Raw genomic sequence first — 19,481 nt, 5'->3', positions numbered from 1 at the left:
GGACTTGATCTGGGCTGGGTTGGGATGTTTTCTCAATATACAATTGCTCTTTAATATAAAACTGTTTCTCACACACATAAATGTCTCTGGATTTGTTCTCTAGTCAACCCAGACTAACACAGATACTAATACAGATAATATTCAGAAATTGGAGGTTTGGGGTTTGGGTTCTTGATGTTTAATGAACTCTACATTAAGTTACTAACTGATCAGGTAGTCACTTAGTGGAAAAGAGACTTCATTGCAGATATAACAAAGAATACAAAATATACAAAATAGTTTTAAAATGTCACAAAACTGATTTTACAAATTGCTATAATATTAATACATGGCTAGTTTTATTTAATTATGAGAAATGCAAGGAAACACCACATCCTAGTCACAGGAATAAAAGAAATTAATGAAAGCAATCCTTGAGAGAACACAAACATTGATTTTTACCGGAGATTTTAAATCCATCATCTTAAATAGGAGAGGCTTCAAAAAGTTCATGGGAAAATTCCATTATCTTTTAATTCCATTTTCTCACATTTTTTTTAAGCACCATTACATGCTCAGGGAAATAGGAAGGGGACCATGTTGGGGCAGATAGGAACACTAAAGAAAACCAGGAGAAAGCCACCACACTGGAAAGATATTAACAACAAAGAGAAATTATTAAAAGGTACTAAGTATAAATTAATTGAAAAGTGCAATAAAATGTACATTTTTTTTCTAGTGGATTTTAACAGATTTGATCTGGCAGAAGACAATACCGGTTAGTGGGAATCTGCTACATATAACCTCTTGGTTATCAAAGTAATATATTTGCTTTTTAAAATTTTACATGGGTTTTTTACTACAGATTTTCCCAGTGTGATATGTGTTCTGGCTTATTCACTGCTGCATCTATGGGTAACTGGATTTAAGTACAATGAAATCCTTAACAATTTCCATTTATTTTCCCCTTTTTAATGATGTTGCTTATTGGTCCAATTGTGAGGTTTTGTTTCTTTATGTTGAGATGTAATCCATACTGAAGGATGCAGTCTTTGAAATTTCACCTCATGCTACAATCTGTCATACTCTGATGGTTTGCATGTTGCTGTGATGCTGGAACCTATATTACTATTATTTCCAATATTTATAGGGTCACCAATGGTAGACAGTTTTCAGCAGGTTTGTTTGTTTTTTGACAGTCCATGGTACCTTCAGTGTTCTTTATCAGCACCATAATTCAAATGGATCAGTTATTCTTTGGTCTTTGTGTTAGGTTGGGTTGACTAGAGAAACAAATCCAGAGACATTCATATATGTATAAGAAAGAGCTTATGTCAAGGAGTAATTGTATATGAAGAAACATTCCAGTTCAACATTCCAGTTCAAATCAAGTCCATAAGTCCAATACTAGTCCATAGGTCGCACTTCAGTCTCACACAGCCACATACAATGATTCAGAATGCAGGAAGATCACGGGCTGGTGGGTGCAAAATTGTGTGGATCCAATGATGGTGGTTGCATCACAGGGCTCGCAGGTCTCAGAGTGGCTTGCCAGCAGGAAGATAAAAAGCAGAAAGAGAGAGTTGGCCTCCTGAGAACCATTTATCTCGGCCATACCTTCAAATAAGATCATCAAGCTGGGAACTGGTTGACAGGATAAACTCCACCCATAACTTCTTACAGGTGCCATTTTGACTCAAGAAAACCTAACTAACACGTTCCTCCTTATTCAATATCCAACTTTCTCATGCATATGAGGTGTCTGAAAATACCATGGTTTGGGTCAGGCACACCTAGGTCTTCCAAGTAACACTCTTGCTCTTCAACACTTTAAATAGGTCTTTTAAAGTAGATGTGTCCAATGTAATTCATTGTTTACTTTCTTGACTACTTCCATGAGCATTGATTGTAGATCCAAGCAAGACAAAATCCTTGACAACGTCAATCTTTTCTCCAAGAAGCCCTAGTAGCATAGTGGTTATGCATTGGGCCGTGATCTGCAAGTTTCACAGTTTCAAACCACCAGGCACTCCATGGGAGAAACACAAGGCTTTCTACTCCCATGAAAAGTTACAATCTCGGAAACCAACTGGGGCAGTTCTACCTAGTCCTATAGGGTCACCAGGAGTCAGAGTTGACTTGATGGCAGGGAGTTTGACTCTTTTCTCCATTTATCTTGATGTTATCTTTTGCTCCTGTTGTGAAGAGTTGGGAAGGTAAATGAAATTATATTGAGTTCAAATCCTTATTGAAGGCTACAATCTTTTATCTTTATCAGTAATTACTTCAAGCCTTCCTTGCTTTCAAAAAGTCAGGTTGTGTCGTTTGCATATCTCCAGTTGTTAATAAATCTCTTCCATTCCTGATGCTGAGTTCATCTACTTATAGTCCACCTTCTTGGATTATTTGCTCAGCATGCAGATTGAATAAATATGGTGAAAGGATATAACCCTGACACACACCTTTCCTGGATTTAAACCATGCAGTGTTCTCTTATTCTGTTCATACAACTGCCTCTTGGTCCATGTAGAGGTTCTGAATTATGACAATGAAGTGTCCTGAAATTCCCATACTTTACCATGCTATCCATAGTTTGTTGTAAGCCACACCATTAAATGCCTATGCATAGTTAATACAATGTAAGTAAAAATCTTTCTGGTATTCTCTGTTTTCAGTCAAGATCCATCTGCCATCAGTAATGATATCTTTTGTTCTACATCTTTTTCTAAATCTGGCTTGAATTTCTGGAAGCTGCCTGTCCAGGTACTTCAACCATTGTTCAATAATTGTCATCAAAATTTTACTTGCATTTTCTATTCTTGATTTTGTTGTATAATTTTTGCATTCTGTTGGATCACTTTTCTTTGGCATGGATATAAATCTGGATCTTTTCCAGTCAATTGGCCAGGCAGCTATATTCCAAGTTTCATGGCATAAATGACTAAGTGCTTCACCAGCTTGTTGAAACATTTCATTGGTATTGTGACAATTACCAGTGCCTTTTGTTTCACAAAAAGGAGACCTGGTAGCTTACTGACTATGCATTTGGCTGTGATCCATAAGGTCAGCATTCAAAACTAGCTACTCTGCAGAAGAAGGACGGATTTCTACTCCTATAAGGTGTTACACTCTTAGAAACTCAGGAGGAAAATTTTACCATGCCCTGTAGTGCCACTATGAGTCAGCATCAACTCGAAAGCAGTGAGTTTGGTTTTGTCTTTTGCAATGCCTTAACTGCTATTGGTTCTTGAACATATGCTGCTTCTTGAAATGATTGACTGTTGACCAGATCTTTTTGGTATAGTGAGTGTATGTTCCATCTTTTAATTCTTCCTGCATTGTTCAATATTTTGGCTTTAGAATTTTTCAATATTGCAGTTTGAGACTTGAATTTTTTTCTTCAGTTTGTTCAGCTTAATATATGCTTAGCATGTTCTTTCTTTTTGGTTTTTCTGACTCCAGATCTTTGTGCATCTCATTATAATATTTTGTCTTCCCAAACAGTTCTTTGAAATCTTCTGTTCAATTCTTTGAGTTAATCATTTCTTACATTTGTTCTAGCTACTCTTTGATCAAGATCAAGTTTCAAAGTATCTTCTGATATTTCTTTTTGGCTGTTTAATTACCTTTTGCTGTCTTCATGAATTGTGTTCTTAGTGTCATCCCACAGCCTGTTGGGTTTTCTGTAATTAGTATTCAGTGAGTCGAATCTATTCTTGAGATGGTCTCAGAATTCAAGGTATACTCAAGGTTGTATGCTGACTTTCATGGACTTGTAATTTTCTTAAACTTTAATGTGAACTTATATATGACCAATAAATGGCTTTGTTTGACTCCTAATATTGAGCTACTCCATCATCTTTCCCCACAAATGTAGTCAATTTGATTTCTGTGTATTTCATCTGGGGAAGTCCATGTGAATAGTTGCCATTTATGTTGTTGAAAAATTGAAGAAGTCATTGGTCTTAAAAAAGTCTATCATGCAATCTTTCGTTTCATAGCTTTCACCAAGGCCCTATTTTGCAACTATTATTCTTTTTCTTGATTTCCACCTTTTATATTCCAATTACCAATAACTATATTTTTTATTAAATTGAATTAAGGAGGCACAACATTTCTACCAAATAGAAAGCAAAACAGCAAACCGACTGTCATTGAGCCAGTTCCAACTCATAGTGACCCTGTAGGACAGACAAGAACTTCCTTTTTGGATTTCCAATGCTCTCAATCTTTATCAAAGCAGAAAGATCCATCCTTTTCCTTTCAAGCAGCTGATGGGCTCAATCAGTTGACCTTGTGGTTAGCAGCCCATTGTGTAATCCATTATACTACCAGGGCTCTGAAAACTGCAAACTTAGTTTTTAAAAATTAAACCTAATTAAATTAAAATATTTCTCATGTTCATGTATGGAATTTTAATATGGAAATACTCCTCAAACTAATGTAGAAGTACAATATTAAAATTCGAATAGTCTTTTCAGAAATTAAAAGCTGGTCCTGAAATTTAAATATAAATGCAAAATGTTTGAAATTTTTAGCATTTCTAGCCACATAGATAGTGGCTAGAAAAAAAAAAGTATAGCATAAAAACAGTCTTTGTTAAAGAACAAAGTTGGAGAACTCATACTTCTTGAAGATGAAATTTAGTAAGAAGCTAAAGTAATTAAACCAGTATGATGTTCATATAAAGTTAGATATATAGAATGATGGAATTAAATTGAAAGTCCAGAAATAAACCAATTGTGGTTAGTTGAGTTAGAACAAAGGCACCAATATCATTAAATAGGGATAAATTGTATCTTCAACAACTAGTGTTGGTACAACTAAATATCCACATGCAAAAGAATGAAGTTAGAACCTTTTGTCACACAATATGGGGGGGAAATAATTCAAATTGAATCAAAGACCTAAAATAAGCTAAAATTGTTAGAAAAAATAGATGTTAACATTCCTTGCCTTAGACTTGGCAAAAAATTTTAGTTATGACACCTAATGCTTGAACAACAAAAGAAGAAAAATGATAAATTGGATTTCATCAAAATATACTTTCATGCTCCAAAGGATACCTTCAAGAAAGTAAAAATCAACCAACATAATAGGAGAAAAAAATTAATATATCTGATGAGTACAAGAATGGGTTGTTCTAATAATGTGGCAATGCATGGTGCTCACCTTCCCACCACAAATGCTAACGACAAAATGGGTGCATAAGTCAGTGTGGTGAACAAAGCAGATGGTGCCAGCTATTTAAAGATATTGCATCTGCTGTCTTAAAGGCTGAAGTTTAACAAGCAGCTATCTAGCAGGAAATCAAATAAGCCCACATGTAAAAAGTAAACCAGCCTCTGTGATCATGAGGTGTCGATGGGAATAGGTATCAGAAGTTCAAAATCAAGCAATCAAATTGACATGAAGGCACGTAGACAAAGTGGAGACACAAAGCCTACCTGTAAGATAACTGGACATTCTCTCACAGAAAGGTCACAGGGAAGGGATGATCTATCCAGAGTGTAGTATAACCTGATGGAAGACATAACTATCTATCTCTTTAATATTTCCTCCCCTTACTATTATGGTCTTAATTTTGTCTTATTAATCTTGTTAGACCTGCCTATGTTCATTTGTATAACTAAGATTATTCGATGCATGAAATCTAAGATAGGTAAAAACCCTTCAGAAATAGTTACAGGAATAACAATTCCCTAAGGGTATGGGACAGGGGTGGCAAAAGAGAACTGATAGCAATGATAACTGTGAAACCCCACTCAAGAGGAACGAATAACAGAATTGTAGGGAACAGGTACATTGGATGGTGTAAGATATGGCAAATAATAATATATAATATAATAATAAAAACACCCTGGGGGTTGTAGGGTGGGGGAGGAAGGCAATTTAGGGTAGCTGATATCAAAGAGCTCAAGAAGAAAAAAACGTTTTGAAAATGATGGTGGAAGTAACTGTACAACTATACTTGATCTAATTTAATTATAGATTGTTATAATATCTGTTAGAGCTCCCAATTAAAAATATATAGTATATGTTATATATAAAGTGGTATCATGAATATATAAAAACCACTTAAAACTGAACAATAAAGAGACAAGCAAGACAGTTTTTTAACTGAACAAAAGATTTGGTTAGATATTTCTACAAAGGAAGATATACAAGTAGTGAATAAGTGCAGGAACAGAAACCCATCATATTTAGGGAGATGTAATTAATAACTACTGCATATCCATTAAGATATATAGCCTATAATAATTATAAGTGGATATTACCAAAGGTTTAAAATTTAAAACAATGTAGAGAAATTTGAGCTCATATTACTGGGTGGGGGCTGGGGGGAAGATAAAATGGTTTAGCTGGTGTGGAGTAAAGTTGTTGTTTCCTCAAAAAGCTCATTCTAGAATTAGCATGTAACCCAGCAAGCAATTCCACCTTTAGGTGAACACTTAAAAGAATTAAAAATAGGTATTCAAACAAACTTAATACTTATGGCAACACTAATAACAAAACCCAATGCCAATTTCAATCAATTGTTGAACAGATAAACAAAATGGAATTTTATCAGTCATAAAAAGGTATGCTACATATTCAACCAAGTTTCTTTTCAGCCGTTGGTGAACCAAGCCCCAGACTATCTGAACCTCATTGATCTTATCTTCTGGAGGGGTACAACATACTATACAGGTCACACCAGAAAGATCTGAGTCAGATCAAGGAACCAGGCTGCAGCATAAACATACCCGTTGCAGATAAAGGAACTAATCCACTCTTGTAATGCCCCCAGAAAAGAAGAAAAGAAAGACTGCTACTCTAAGGCTGTGGAATTGGGAGTCAATGGACTTCAATCCAAACCTGTTGCTTTTGAGATTTCCCGATATTAGGCAAATGAAGACAACCATATATTTGACACTTTCATATTGATTTATCTTTTTAAGACATGTTTGAACTCTGCAGACATCTATAGTTCTGCTAGTGGATGAGTGTTATTGATCTTTGTACCCTATGTTTAACCCTCAGTGTTTCCTGAAACAGGATTCATTCACTTAAGTTTTTAAGATATATAATGGAACATCCCATATAATTCAATCTAAAAAGCTTTCCCATATACCACATTCCCTCATCCCAACAATACTACTATCTGAGTTGTAAAAGGGCCCTAGAGGTTACTTATTATATACCTCAAAAAAAACTAATAATGCTGCCACAGGGATATATATATAATTATGTATAATGTACATAATGCTGGAACAGGGATAGATATACACCTTAGTTATAAGAATAGATTTTTAAAAATCATTTCATTGGGGGCTCATAGACTTATAATAATACATACATGCATCCATTGTGTCAAGAACATATGTACATTTGTTGCCATCATTGTTCTCAAAAGATTTGCCTTCTGCTTGAGCCCTTAATATCTACTGCTCATTTTCCCCCTCCTTCCCCACTCCCCCCTACCTTATGAACCTTTCATCATTCATAAATGATTATTTTGTCATATATTACACTGTCCAATGTCTCCCCCAACCTTCTTCTCTGCTCTCCCTCCCCCAGAGAGGAGGCCATACATAGATTCTTGTAATCAGTTCCCCCTTTTTACCCTAAATTCTCTCCACCCACCAGGCATCGCCACCCTCACCACTGGTCCTGGAGGAGTCCTCTGTCCTGGATTCCCTGTGTTTCCAATTGTTATCTGTGCCTATGTACATCCTTTGGTCTAGCCAGATTTGTAAGGTAGAATTGGGATCATGATAGTGAGGGGGGGAATATTTAAGAACTAGAGGAAAGTTATATGTTTCATCATTGCTACCCTGCATCCTGCCTGGTTCATCTCCTTCCCACAACCCTTCAGTAAGGGTTGTCTAGTTGACTACCATTGGGCTTTGAGTCTCCAATCTGCACTCACCCACATTTTCAATGATAGGATTTTTTGTTCCTTGATGCCTGATACCTGATCCCTTCGACAGCTTGTGGTCACACAGGCCACTTGTTTATCTTCGAGCCTTGAAGACCCCAGACACAAAAATTTTGATAGCTGGGCACCATCAGCTTTCTTTACCACATTTGCTTATGCACACGTTTGTCTTCATTGATCATTTCAGGAATGTGGGTACCCATTGATATGATTTTTAGTTCTTTGATGCCTGATAACAGGTCCCTTCTTCACCTTGTGGTCAGACAGGCTGGTTTGCTTCTTTCATGTGAGCTTTGATGCTTCTCAGGTAGATGGCTGCTTGTTTATCTTCAAGCCTTTAAGACCCCAGATGCTATATCTTTTGGTAGCCAGGCACCATTAGCTTTCTTCACCACATTTGCCTATGCACATGTTTGTCTTCAGTGGTTGTGTCAGGAAGGTGGGCACCCACTGATATGATTTTTTGCTCTTTGATGGTTGATCACTGGTCCCTTATACACCTCGTGGTCAGCCAAGCTGGCGTGCTTCTTCCATGTGGGCTTTGATGCTTCTCAGCTAGATGGCCTCTTGTTTATCTTCAAGCCTTTAAGATCCCAGACGCTATATCTTTTGATAGCCAGGCACCATCAGCTTTCTTCACCACATTTTCTTATGCACACATTTTTCTTCAGCAATCGTGTTGGGAAGGTGTGCATCCTGGAATGCCAATTTAATAGAACAAAATGTTCTTGCATTGAGTGAGTGCTTGAGTGGAGGCCCAATGTCTTATCTCTTGCCTTAGTACTAACCCTATAAGTATATGCACATAAATCTGTTTCCCCACACTCTTATATAAATATGCTTACATATGTACATTCCAGTCTTTAGACCTCTATAAATACCCTTTGTCTCCTAGTTCTTTCCTCTATTTCCTTTTACTTTCCTCTTGTCCCACTGTCATGCTCAGCCTTCATTTGGGTTTTAGTAATTTCTCTTGATTACCTTGACCTTGCTGAATCCCTAACAGGCCACTCACACCCTCCTTGCTACTGATTTTGGATCACATTGCTCCCCTGTCCCTGGGTTGGTCAGCACCACCTCCTTGCCCCCTCCTCCCCCTCTCCCATGTCCCCTTGTAGTCATTGGTCCCGTTGTTTTCTCCTCCAGACTATTCATCCAGCCTATCTTATCTAGATAGATCTATAGAGGTAATAATATGCACCAAAAATCAAGTCATTGCAGGAATAGATTTTGACCTCACACTCAACTATAAGCCCTAATCTAAGAACAATCAGTTCTTATAAGGCAGCCTCACTAAGGGATAAGTTATCCTCATGAAGGGATCACTGAAAATAAGAGTGCTATAGCAAAATGTGGTGAAGAAATCAGTTGGTGCCCAGCTATCAGAAAGAATAACATCTGGGGTCTTAAAAGCTTTTACTAAAACTAGCGGCTATCTAAATGAAGTGACAGCTAAGTCCACATGGAAGAAGCACAGCAACCTGTGTAATCCAAGGATTATAAGTAATAAAATCCAAGATCAGATGAGGGAAAGGTAGTAGAGCTTAAATTCTGAGCATTTGGTTTACAGAAGGCTGTAGATGACTGTGAAAGGTTAAAATCTATTTGCAGAGACCCCATGGGAATAAGCCTCCAGTAAATACCGTCAGACCATTAAACAGGTATATGAAAAGCCCCACTCAAAAACAGAGTACCTCAGAAAGTGAATTACTACTAATGTTAGGTTAAAATTTAACAGCTTATCCTTTGTCTTCATTTTAACCAATTATTCATTTATTCTTTTTATTATTTTCTACTTTCTCTTGGATTGAAAAAAGTCACTAAACAAGTTGTATATGAAATGTCAAATGAAAATCTACTCTGCTGTGTCAATTTTCACCAAACACAGTAAAATTTAATTTTAAAGGTATATGCTACAACACAGATGAACTTTGAAAACTTTATGTGCAATGGATTAATCCTAGACACAGAAGATATATATTTTATGATCTCTTGTATATGATATATCCAGGATATCAATTTATAGAAACCAAAACCAGATCATTAGTGTTTGCTGGGATTGATGGAGGAGAGAATTATGAGTGTTTGCTTAATGGGTGTAGCCTCCCTTTGGTGTGATGAAAATGTTCTTGAACTAGATTAGTGGCAATTTCAGTACACTAAATGCCACTGTACTAGATAGGAGAAGATGTGAAATGGTGATAATTCTTATACATTGCAAAATTTCAGAACAGTCTGGCATTGTCTTCTAAATGCGAATGTTTTCATATCCTAGGACACACCAATTCCATTCTTGTATGTACATAACTGAAGAATTGGTTATGATTATTCATTGCTACACTATTTGTATTAGTGAAAAAATTTTTAATGAAATACCCAGTGGTTGAAGAAGAGATAAATTATAGTATAAGTACACAAGGGACCATTATCTGCAGCAATGAAAATTAATGAAATACAGTTACAAGTAACAATGAAGATAAATTTTACATATGTATAAAATTAAGCGAAAATGATTGTTTTAGATCAAATTAATATAATTTACCTATACTTATGCCTACATTATAAAGAAATGCAAGATAATGATAAAATAATTCAGGACAGTGGTGGCTTCCATAGGAAAAGGAGGCAAGGAGATATAATACAAACCAACATAAATAGATGTAAGCTATTAGTGATGTTCAGTAATGTTCATTAATAATTTTCATTATTTGCTTGAGTGATTGACTCAGTTTCAATATATTATTATATTCTGTGCATTAAATATTGTTTACATATATTATTATTTGCATGTAAAACATTCCATAACAAAAAATGGAATAAAAAGTTAATAAGATGTATGGGAAGCAGTCCTGATGGTACAGTGGTTAAAGCATTCAGCTACTAAATGAGAAGTCAGTGGTTCGGACCTACCAGCTGCTCAGAGCAAAAAAAATGTGGCAGTCCCTGTAAGGATTTACTACTTTGGAAATCCTAAGGAGATGTTTTATTCTATTCTATAGAGTCTGTATTACAGAGAATTAACTTGACAGTAGTGGGTTTGGTTTAGTTTGGAATGATATATAGAGCTTCAGGCTAACATGTTTCAATTCAGTATGTATCAATAGCAAAATAACTTTTTATGTAATTATATGTATGCGTGTGTGTGTGTGTGTGTGTGTGTGTAGCTAAAGTGCCTAGACATATGAAGAGATTCAAAGCAGTTTTTTTTGTGATGGCCAAAAATGAAAAACAAATGCCCATCAACTGGTAAATGATTAAACCATGTGTATGCCCATATTTAGCCATAAGTATGGACAAATCACTGATACGTGCAAAAAAAGAGATGTATCTCAAAAGCATTAAGCTAAGTGATATATGTAGTCAAAAAGTGTATTCTACTTCTATGAAAATTTTAAAGAAAAAAAGACAAATTGTTGGGGAACATAAAGGATATCAGTGATTTTCTGTACCCCAGGTTAGAAAGAGGATGTTGGCATGAGAAAACTTGGGTTATTATGCTAATTAGATAAATGTATAAATTTACTAAAAATTATAAAATTGTATACTTAAAATAGGTTATCTGTATGTAAATTATACCTCAAAAAGAAAAAAAAAAGTAAAACAAGTCACACAGCATCACACACCACCACCCCAACCAGAAAAAAAATTGGCCGTGTATGTGTGTGGTTGGTTCCACTGATATTCTTTCCCCACTCCCCACTAGTATCATAGTCTTAAATGGCATATTTCAGTTGAGATATATTGAATCTACAGATAAACTGGGGAGAACTTACATCTTAGTAATTCTTCCAAACCCATAATGGAGTATCTCTCCATTCATTTGCATCTTTAAAAATTTCTTTTATTGAGGTCTTGTAGCATATAAATCTTGCACAAATTTTATACAATTTATACTTACTGATTTAATAATTGTATGCTATTATAAATTATACTAATTTTATTCAAAACCATTTTATTGGGAGCTAATATAGCTACATCATTCCATAGTTCAATCACTTCAAGCATTATTGTACAATTGCTACCACAATCAGGTTCAAAACATTCTTTTTGTTCTTGAACTTTATATATCAGCTCCCCTTTACCCCCAGGAACCCTTATTCTATTTGCTGTCTCTATAGGTTCATCAATCCTGGGTTTCATATACCAAAAAAACAGAAAAACATAACAAATTCAAGAGGGTTTGCCCAATGACAAAATACATCAGAGATATACCCTGATATGAAAAACAAAAGCACAGAAAATGTTGAAAAACCCAATTGGGCCCAATGTGCATCCAAGGGTTTCAACCATTCAAGTTAGGTTTATCATTTTGATCTCCTATAGTCATCTCTCCAGTGCACTCGTGTTTGTTAACCAGTTACTCCTCATCTCTCTATTAGAGATAGAGGGAAGTCACCCAAGGCTTATTTGCTGTGTCGATCTCATAAATGTATCTTGGGCTTCCACTGTCATCCATAGCCTTATGCAAACCATAATCTCATAATTTAGGTGCTGATACTATTCCCTCCTCTGGCTTCGAATTATATAATTTATCTCCTTTAGTGACTGATGTTAGTGATCTTCTTCTATGTGGACTTAGTTGACATCTTACTTCGATGGTTACCAATTTAAGAACAATTAATTCTGACATCAAGATCCCGCTCAATGCGTGCTCTCAGAAAGGGAACACAGAAGATATAGGTACCATAGCAAAATGTGGTGAAGAAATGAGATAGTGCCCAGACAACATAATATTAGTGGTCTTAAAAGCTTGTCTACAAATAAGCAACCATCTAAGTGAGATTTATTACTTTAATTGGAATGATATTGTTCATAAAAATTTTAATAATAGTTTTGTATTTTTAGAGTGATTATGATCTTTTATTTACTATCCTTTTAATTAATGCTAATTTATTTCTTATCTAGTCATGCAGATGGATCAATAAAATTTTGGGATGCTTCTGCAAGTAAGTTTTAAGTTTTCCTTTGTATAACAGAATATTTTATTATTACTACTCATAATCATCCATAGCTTTTTTGTTTGGGCAGTTAGCATATAAGATAAAGGTTCTGCATACAAGGGAGTACCCAAAAACAACAGATATTTTTCTCCCCAAAGCCATGTGTATTTTTTGCAAAACAACCTTATCACCTTCAAAGTACTCTCCATTACACTTAATAGCATTGTGATTCCATTCTTGGAAACATTTTTTTAAACTCATCTGTTGGGATGTCTGACAGCACCTCCCTCAATTTTTTCTTCACCTCTTCTACGTCAAATCACTGTCCTTTCATGTCCCTCTGCATTCGACAAAACAAAAGTCACATAGAATGAAGTCAGGTGAGTAAGAGGCATGCTGTTTTTTTGCCAAAAACTGGCACACTCAGATGGCTATGTGAGCAGGTGCATTGGGATGGTGGCAAAACCAGTGCCCCATCTGCCACAAATAAGGTCTTTTTTATCGCACACTGTTACGCAATCTTTTTCGAACCTAAATAGAAAGCTTGATTAACAGTCTGGCCTGGTGGAGAAAACTCCAAATGCACTACAAGTCTACATTTTCCTCTGTTTGGGAAGTTGACAGATGTCCAGAACAAGGTTTGTCATCAATCTACGTTTTACCTCTTTTGAAACCACTTGTACACGTGAGTTTTTCTGATTGTGCTGTCCTTTTAAGCTGTGTGCAACATCACAACAGTTTCAGTGGCATTTTTCCAGAACAGGAAACAAAATTTCACAGCTGCACACTGTTCTCTTACATTGGCCATCACACAAAAAAACAAGGTTTGAGTGAAACTTTTACGAAAAAATTCACTGTGATCAGAGAGAACCTTCCTCACTACACCAATGGATGCACTAACTCAGAAAAAGTTGCTCCATGCTCACCAGCAGAAAAAATGTGTACTACAAAAGCTCTGCCCAGCAGAGGTTTTTTGTTTGAGGGAGGGGCACTCCTTTGTACACTCATATATACAGTTCTGTTTCTAAAAACCTATTTCCTATGTACTCATTTGATTTGAGAAACAATTTTACCGTACTTTTATCACAAAAAGACTAAGTCAATATTAGCAACTTACTTTACCTACAAAAGCATGGTGTATTGGACAGGTTCCTAATTTTTTTCAGTTTGTGTTCAAGGAGCTTGTACAGTATTGGATGCTTTCTTTTATTCCTCTACTCTTCACTTTTTCTCACTGATCTGCCAAATCATATGAGGCTAAGACTTGGCTTTACCTATGCCCTTTAGAAAACTCACAGTTATTAGAAAAGTTAAAGGGTAAATAACATAAGAACTTTAAATATAGTACCACGTGTATACTATGAGGTGGCATCAAAAAGTTCTTGGAAACATTTTGTTATCTTTCAATTCCATATTTTCGCAAAATTTTGGAAGCTCGTCGTATTTGTGGTGAGAGATAGAAGAGCCAATGGTAGTTCCCAGGGGATTTTGAGGCGGTGACATTTAATGTGAGTTTTAGAGGTCAGTTAATAGTTTGCAAGTCAGGATTACAGAAGAACAAGGGGGAAATAACTCTAGGTTTCTGCATATGAATAACCAAAAAGATATAGGTAACTCTTCAGGAAATAAAAGTTTAGGAAGGCTTAGTGGTTTGAATTTTGTGGTGACACCAGGAAATCCAAATGGAAATATCCAGCATGTGAGGAGAATAGTCCCAAATGGAAACTAGTGGAGAAGCAGCATAAAAGTGATACTTGAATATTTTTTCAGGATCGCTGTGATAAACAGAAAAGCAGAAGTAAAAAGGTTGAATACTGCTATTCTTGGCCAACAAGCTCGAGTCTCTTAAGAACTGAGTAGAAAATAAGTGAGACAAAAAGATTTAAAATATTAAAGCCAGGAATTCTGAGATGATTTTCTGATCTCACACAGTAAAAACAAATGCACAAAGGTAGATTCCAGGACAAGAGTTTCTTTGATGATTCTTCTCATGCAAATCTAAGTTTATTCCAGGAATTAAATTAATTACAGAGTGATGCCATTGCTGCTTTCTCACCACTTCAAAATCACACTTTAACTTCCGAAACATGATAGAATGTATAGACATTCTTGTTACTAGACAGCATAACACCTTTGAGAAGATATATATAAATATAAATTAATAATTTTATTGGGGGGCTCTTACAAATCTTATGACAAGCCATCATTCAGTTGTATTAAGCACACTTGTACATATGTTCCCATCAACATTTCCAAAACATTTTCTTTCTACTTGAGTTCTTGGTATCAGCTCCTCTTTTCTCCCTTCCTTCCCCTCTCCCCTCCCCCCCCTTGTGAATCCTTGATCAATTTATATATTATTGTTGTTATTTCATGTATTACACTGTCAATTGTCTCCCTTCACCTACATTTTTGTTATTCATTCCTCTGGGGGGTGGGGGTAGGCTATATATACAACCTTATAATGGGTTCCCCTTTTCTCCCCCTCCCCCACCGTTCCCCTCATATTATCACTACTCCCACTACTGTTCCTGAGGGTGTTATCTGTTCTGAATTCAATGTGTTGAGAACTCTTATCTGTACCAATGTGTGTACTCCAGTCTAGTCGGATTTGTAAGGTAGAATTCAGGAACTAGAGGAATGATGTGTGTTTCGTCAGTGCTATACTGTGCCCTTGTTGAATTGTCTCTTCCTTGTAACCCTTCTGTGGGAGGATGTCCAATTGTCCACAGATGGGCTTTGGGTCTCCACTCCAAACCCCCTCATTCACATAAATATAATTGTTTGTTTTGGATCTTTTGATACCTATCCCGTCATGTGATCACCTGATACATGATCACAGAGGCTGGTGTGCTTCTCCCATGTGGGATTATTTGCTTCCATGCTAGATGGCTGCTTGTTTAACTTCAAGCCTTTAAGACTCATACACTATATCTTTTGATAGCCAGGCACGATCCACTTTCTTCACCGCATTTACCTATGCACCCATTTTGTCTTTAGTGAGCATGTCAGGAAGGTGAGTATCTAAGAGTGCCAGGTTATTAGAATTAAGTATTCTTGTGTTTAGGAGGGCCTTGAGTAGAGGCCCAAAGTCTGTCTGCTCTCTTAATACTTTAATATGTCAATATAGGTACATTGGCCTCTATCTCTTTCATTATAAATTAATATATTTACATATATGTATGTCTATAGCTATTCCTCTATAAATAGCTTTTGTTCATCCCTGAGTTTGTTGGCTCCCCGCTACCCTTCCCAGTCCCATCCTCTCCCATGCACTCCCAGGATCACCAGTCCCATTTTTTTCTTGGGATTGTTTGTGTCCTGTCTATCTTATAAAAACATAGGGCAAAAGAAAACCAAAACCAACCAAACAAAAAACAATAGATAGTTCCAGATCTGTCTGCTAATCCTTATGAGTGAGGAAAAGTATTTAAGAAAGTATTTTACACAAAATATTAGCTTATTACTTTGTAACCAAAATTGCAGCTGATTTAAAATTTTTATACTATCTAATGCTCCAACTTGATTCTATTGAAGAAATATCACTTAGTTTGTTTTTTTATTTTCTATATAATTTTGGGGGAATATCATCTAATGCAGATAGTGAGGTTATGAGTATGTTGAATTTGAATAAATTGAGTCTATGTTACTAATTTTCTACTGTTGAGTAACAAATTATCACATTTTAGCAATTTAATACAATACTTATTTACTATCTCCAAGTTTCTGTGGGTCAGAAATCTAGGCACAACTGTAGCAAGACTACAGATAAATGTCAGCTTCAAACTGCAGTTTTATGTGAGGTTAAGAACGAACTGCCAGAAGTCATTTTCTTGCAGCTTTAAAAATCTTGGTGGCTTGTTATTTCAAGGTCAGCAAGAGAGCGTCTCTAACTTCCTGGAATGGCCTGCTCTTTTAAGGGATCACCTGGTTGCTATATCAAACTCATTCAGAATAATCTCTTTGTTGATAACTCTAGATCAACTAATTAGAGACTTTAATTAGGTCTGCAAATCCTTTTACTTTTGCCACATAATGTAATATAATCATAGAAGTGCTATCTTACCTGACTTCTGAAGCCAGGCCACAGGTCCTCATACATGCTTTTAAAACTGTTTTAGCTTGGCACAATTTTCAGATTTATAGGAAATTTAAAAAAAGAGTACTCATGAAATCTTGTCCAAATTCCCCAAATGTTTTATAATTACATTTGTTTTATCCTCCCATCTTGGTGTTTCTCACTCTCCCCCTGTATAGTCATAAAATGTGTTTCTATGTACATATGTATTTTATATGAGTATTATAGGTATGTGAATATGTAAACATGTATAAATGGATAAATAGATAGATAGATAGATAGATAGATAGATAGAGATAGCTTTCTTTTTTGTGACCATTGACTACTAAATTGAAGATATGGTGTTGCTCTAACACTGCATAAGCCTAATACTTCAGTGTGTTTTTCCTATGAACCAGAGCATCCTCTTTACATAACTGAAGTACCAAACCAGAAAAAAACCATAGCTGTCCAGTAGATTCCTATTCACTGCAGCCCTATAGAACACAGCAGAATTGCATCAAAAGGTTTCCAAGGCTGAAATCTTTATAGAAGCAGACTGTACTATCTTTCTCTCATGGAACTACTAGGGAGTCAAACCACTAACATCAGCAGCCAAGTGTTTAACCTCTGCACCACCAGGGATTCTTAAATTGAAGTACTTATCAAAATTAAGAGACTAATATTTATACAACATGGTTACTTAATCTAAGGAGCCCTTGTGTTCTACAGTTCAAACCCACCACCAGCTCCAAGGGAGAAAAATGAGGCTATATGCTTCCATAAAGATGTGCAGCCTTAGAAATCCTATAGGATGTTATTGAAACTTGAGTCGCTGGGTGGTGCACAGTTAAGCACTTTCCTACTACCCAAAAGGTCGGTAGTTTGAACCTACCCAGAGATGCCTCTGGAAAGAGGCTTAGCAATATGCTTCCAAAATGTCACAGGCCTAAAGAACCGATGGAGCATCGTTGTTTTTTTCCCCTGTAACATATGGAGTCACCATGAATCAGAGGCTGTTTGTTGGCAACTGATAAAAACTATTTGACCTATTACTTGTCATAATAATTACATCTTTTATTATAAAAGAAAATAACAGCTCATTTATTTCATTGAATGGTCATATCCATTGAGGTTAAGTTTTCAAGGGTTCATGGGGGGCGCGGAGAGGGAGGGGGAAATGAGGAGCTGATATCAAGGGCTCAAGTAGAAAGTAAATGTGGTGAAAATGATGATGGCAACAAATTTACAAATTTGCTTGACACAATGAATGTAAGTATGGATTGTGATAAGAATTGTATGAGCCCCCAATAAAATGATTTAATAAAAAAAATCTTTAATCATTTGTGAATCTAAGTTTAATGACATTGATATTTTGAGAACTTTATACCTGTTATTTTGGAGAACTTTCCATTTGGATTTATCTGTTGTTTACCATTATTAGATTCAGATTATACAGTTGTGGAAGGATTGTCATAGGTACAGTGTACTGTTTTTCTTCATTGTTTACCAAGTTATTAACAATAAATTTTTGTTGAATTAGCCTGGTATGTTGTTCATAAAGTGTGTTAGGATGAGTTGTCAAAAAAAACCAGTAACAGCTATATATGTATAAGAAATAATTTTATATCAAGAAGTAATATCATATCAACAAGACATTTGAGTCTAGTTCAGCTTAAGACCATGGGCTCAATGCTAGTCGAGGCCCAATTCAGACTTAAGTAGGTGCAGCCGATGAAATAGAAAAGTGAAACCGAAAGCAGGGAGAACATAGAGTAGTAGGTGCAGACTCACATGGATGCAAGGGCAGTGGAAACATGACAGGGCATGGACAGATTTCTAGGTCAGTGGTCTACGTAGGCCCACCCCTGAAGGCAGACAGAGTCCAAACAAGGAGGAAAGGAAAGGGCAAAAGAGAGGAGAGAGAAGTTCCGCACTGTCCTTCTTATAGAAAGGCCACATTCCCAAAGTGGCATCATCAGGATGTGGTCTGACTGACAGGCTGGACTCTGCCCATGCAGTTTGACATAGCGGCACCTTGTTATAAAATCTAACTACCACAAAAAGTCAAGGGAAACCGGGAAAGCACATCTCTTTAATACTTGTGGGAATGAAGTTTTAAGTTTATCTTTGCATCTGACAAATATTTTGCTCATAAGTTTCCAAGTATTTATCTGTGTGCAGGCACTAAACCTGTTAATATTTGAAATCAGTTATACAGTAAATATAAAATTAGTTAATCTACAAAGTCTGCCATTACCCAGTAGGTAGCCAAATTACCAGGGGATAGCTGCTATATTTAAACTTGTTATGTTAAACTCTAACTTATTTTATATGTTAATACATTTTTAGTCCCAGAAATGCCCTTAATTATTTTATGCCTTATATTAGAATTTTAGGAACTGAGCTAATAATGACAGAAATAATAATAGGTCATTAAAATTATAGTTTTGTTGTTACAGTTATTAAAGAAAGCAATTACCATAAATTTTAGATAGTTTTAATTGATTTGAATATTACAGTATTTTGTACATCGACAATAATCTACAGTATGGCAATTAATGCGATATAAAATATTTAAAAC

At 35.8% G+C, this 19,481-nt stretch overlaps 1 protein-coding gene across 2 annotated transcripts in view; it reads left to right on the top strand.

Annotated features, from left to right (window-relative positions):
• STXBP5L (syntaxin binding protein 5L) overlaps positions 1–19,481 on the top strand; it is a 361,575-nt gene that overhangs the window by 213,442 nt on the left and 128,652 nt on the right. For both annotated transcript variants that reach the window (XM_075555662.1, XM_075555661.1), the window contains exon 14: positions 12,806–12,846. In XM_075555662.1, coding sequence (XP_075411777.1) covers positions 12,806–12,846 — 41 coding nt within the window. The remainder of the gene's footprint in view (positions 1–12,805; positions 12,847–19,481) is intronic.

Source organism: Tenrec ecaudatus, chromosome 8 (assembly GCF_050624435.1).
Source record: "Tenrec ecaudatus isolate mTenEca1 chromosome 8, mTenEca1.hap1, whole genome shotgun sequence".
In the NCBI taxonomy this organism is placed as follows: domain Eukaryota; kingdom Metazoa; phylum Chordata; class Mammalia; order Afrosoricida; family Tenrecidae; genus Tenrec; species Tenrec ecaudatus.
This window is presented reverse-complemented; position numbering and strand designations above follow the sequence as displayed.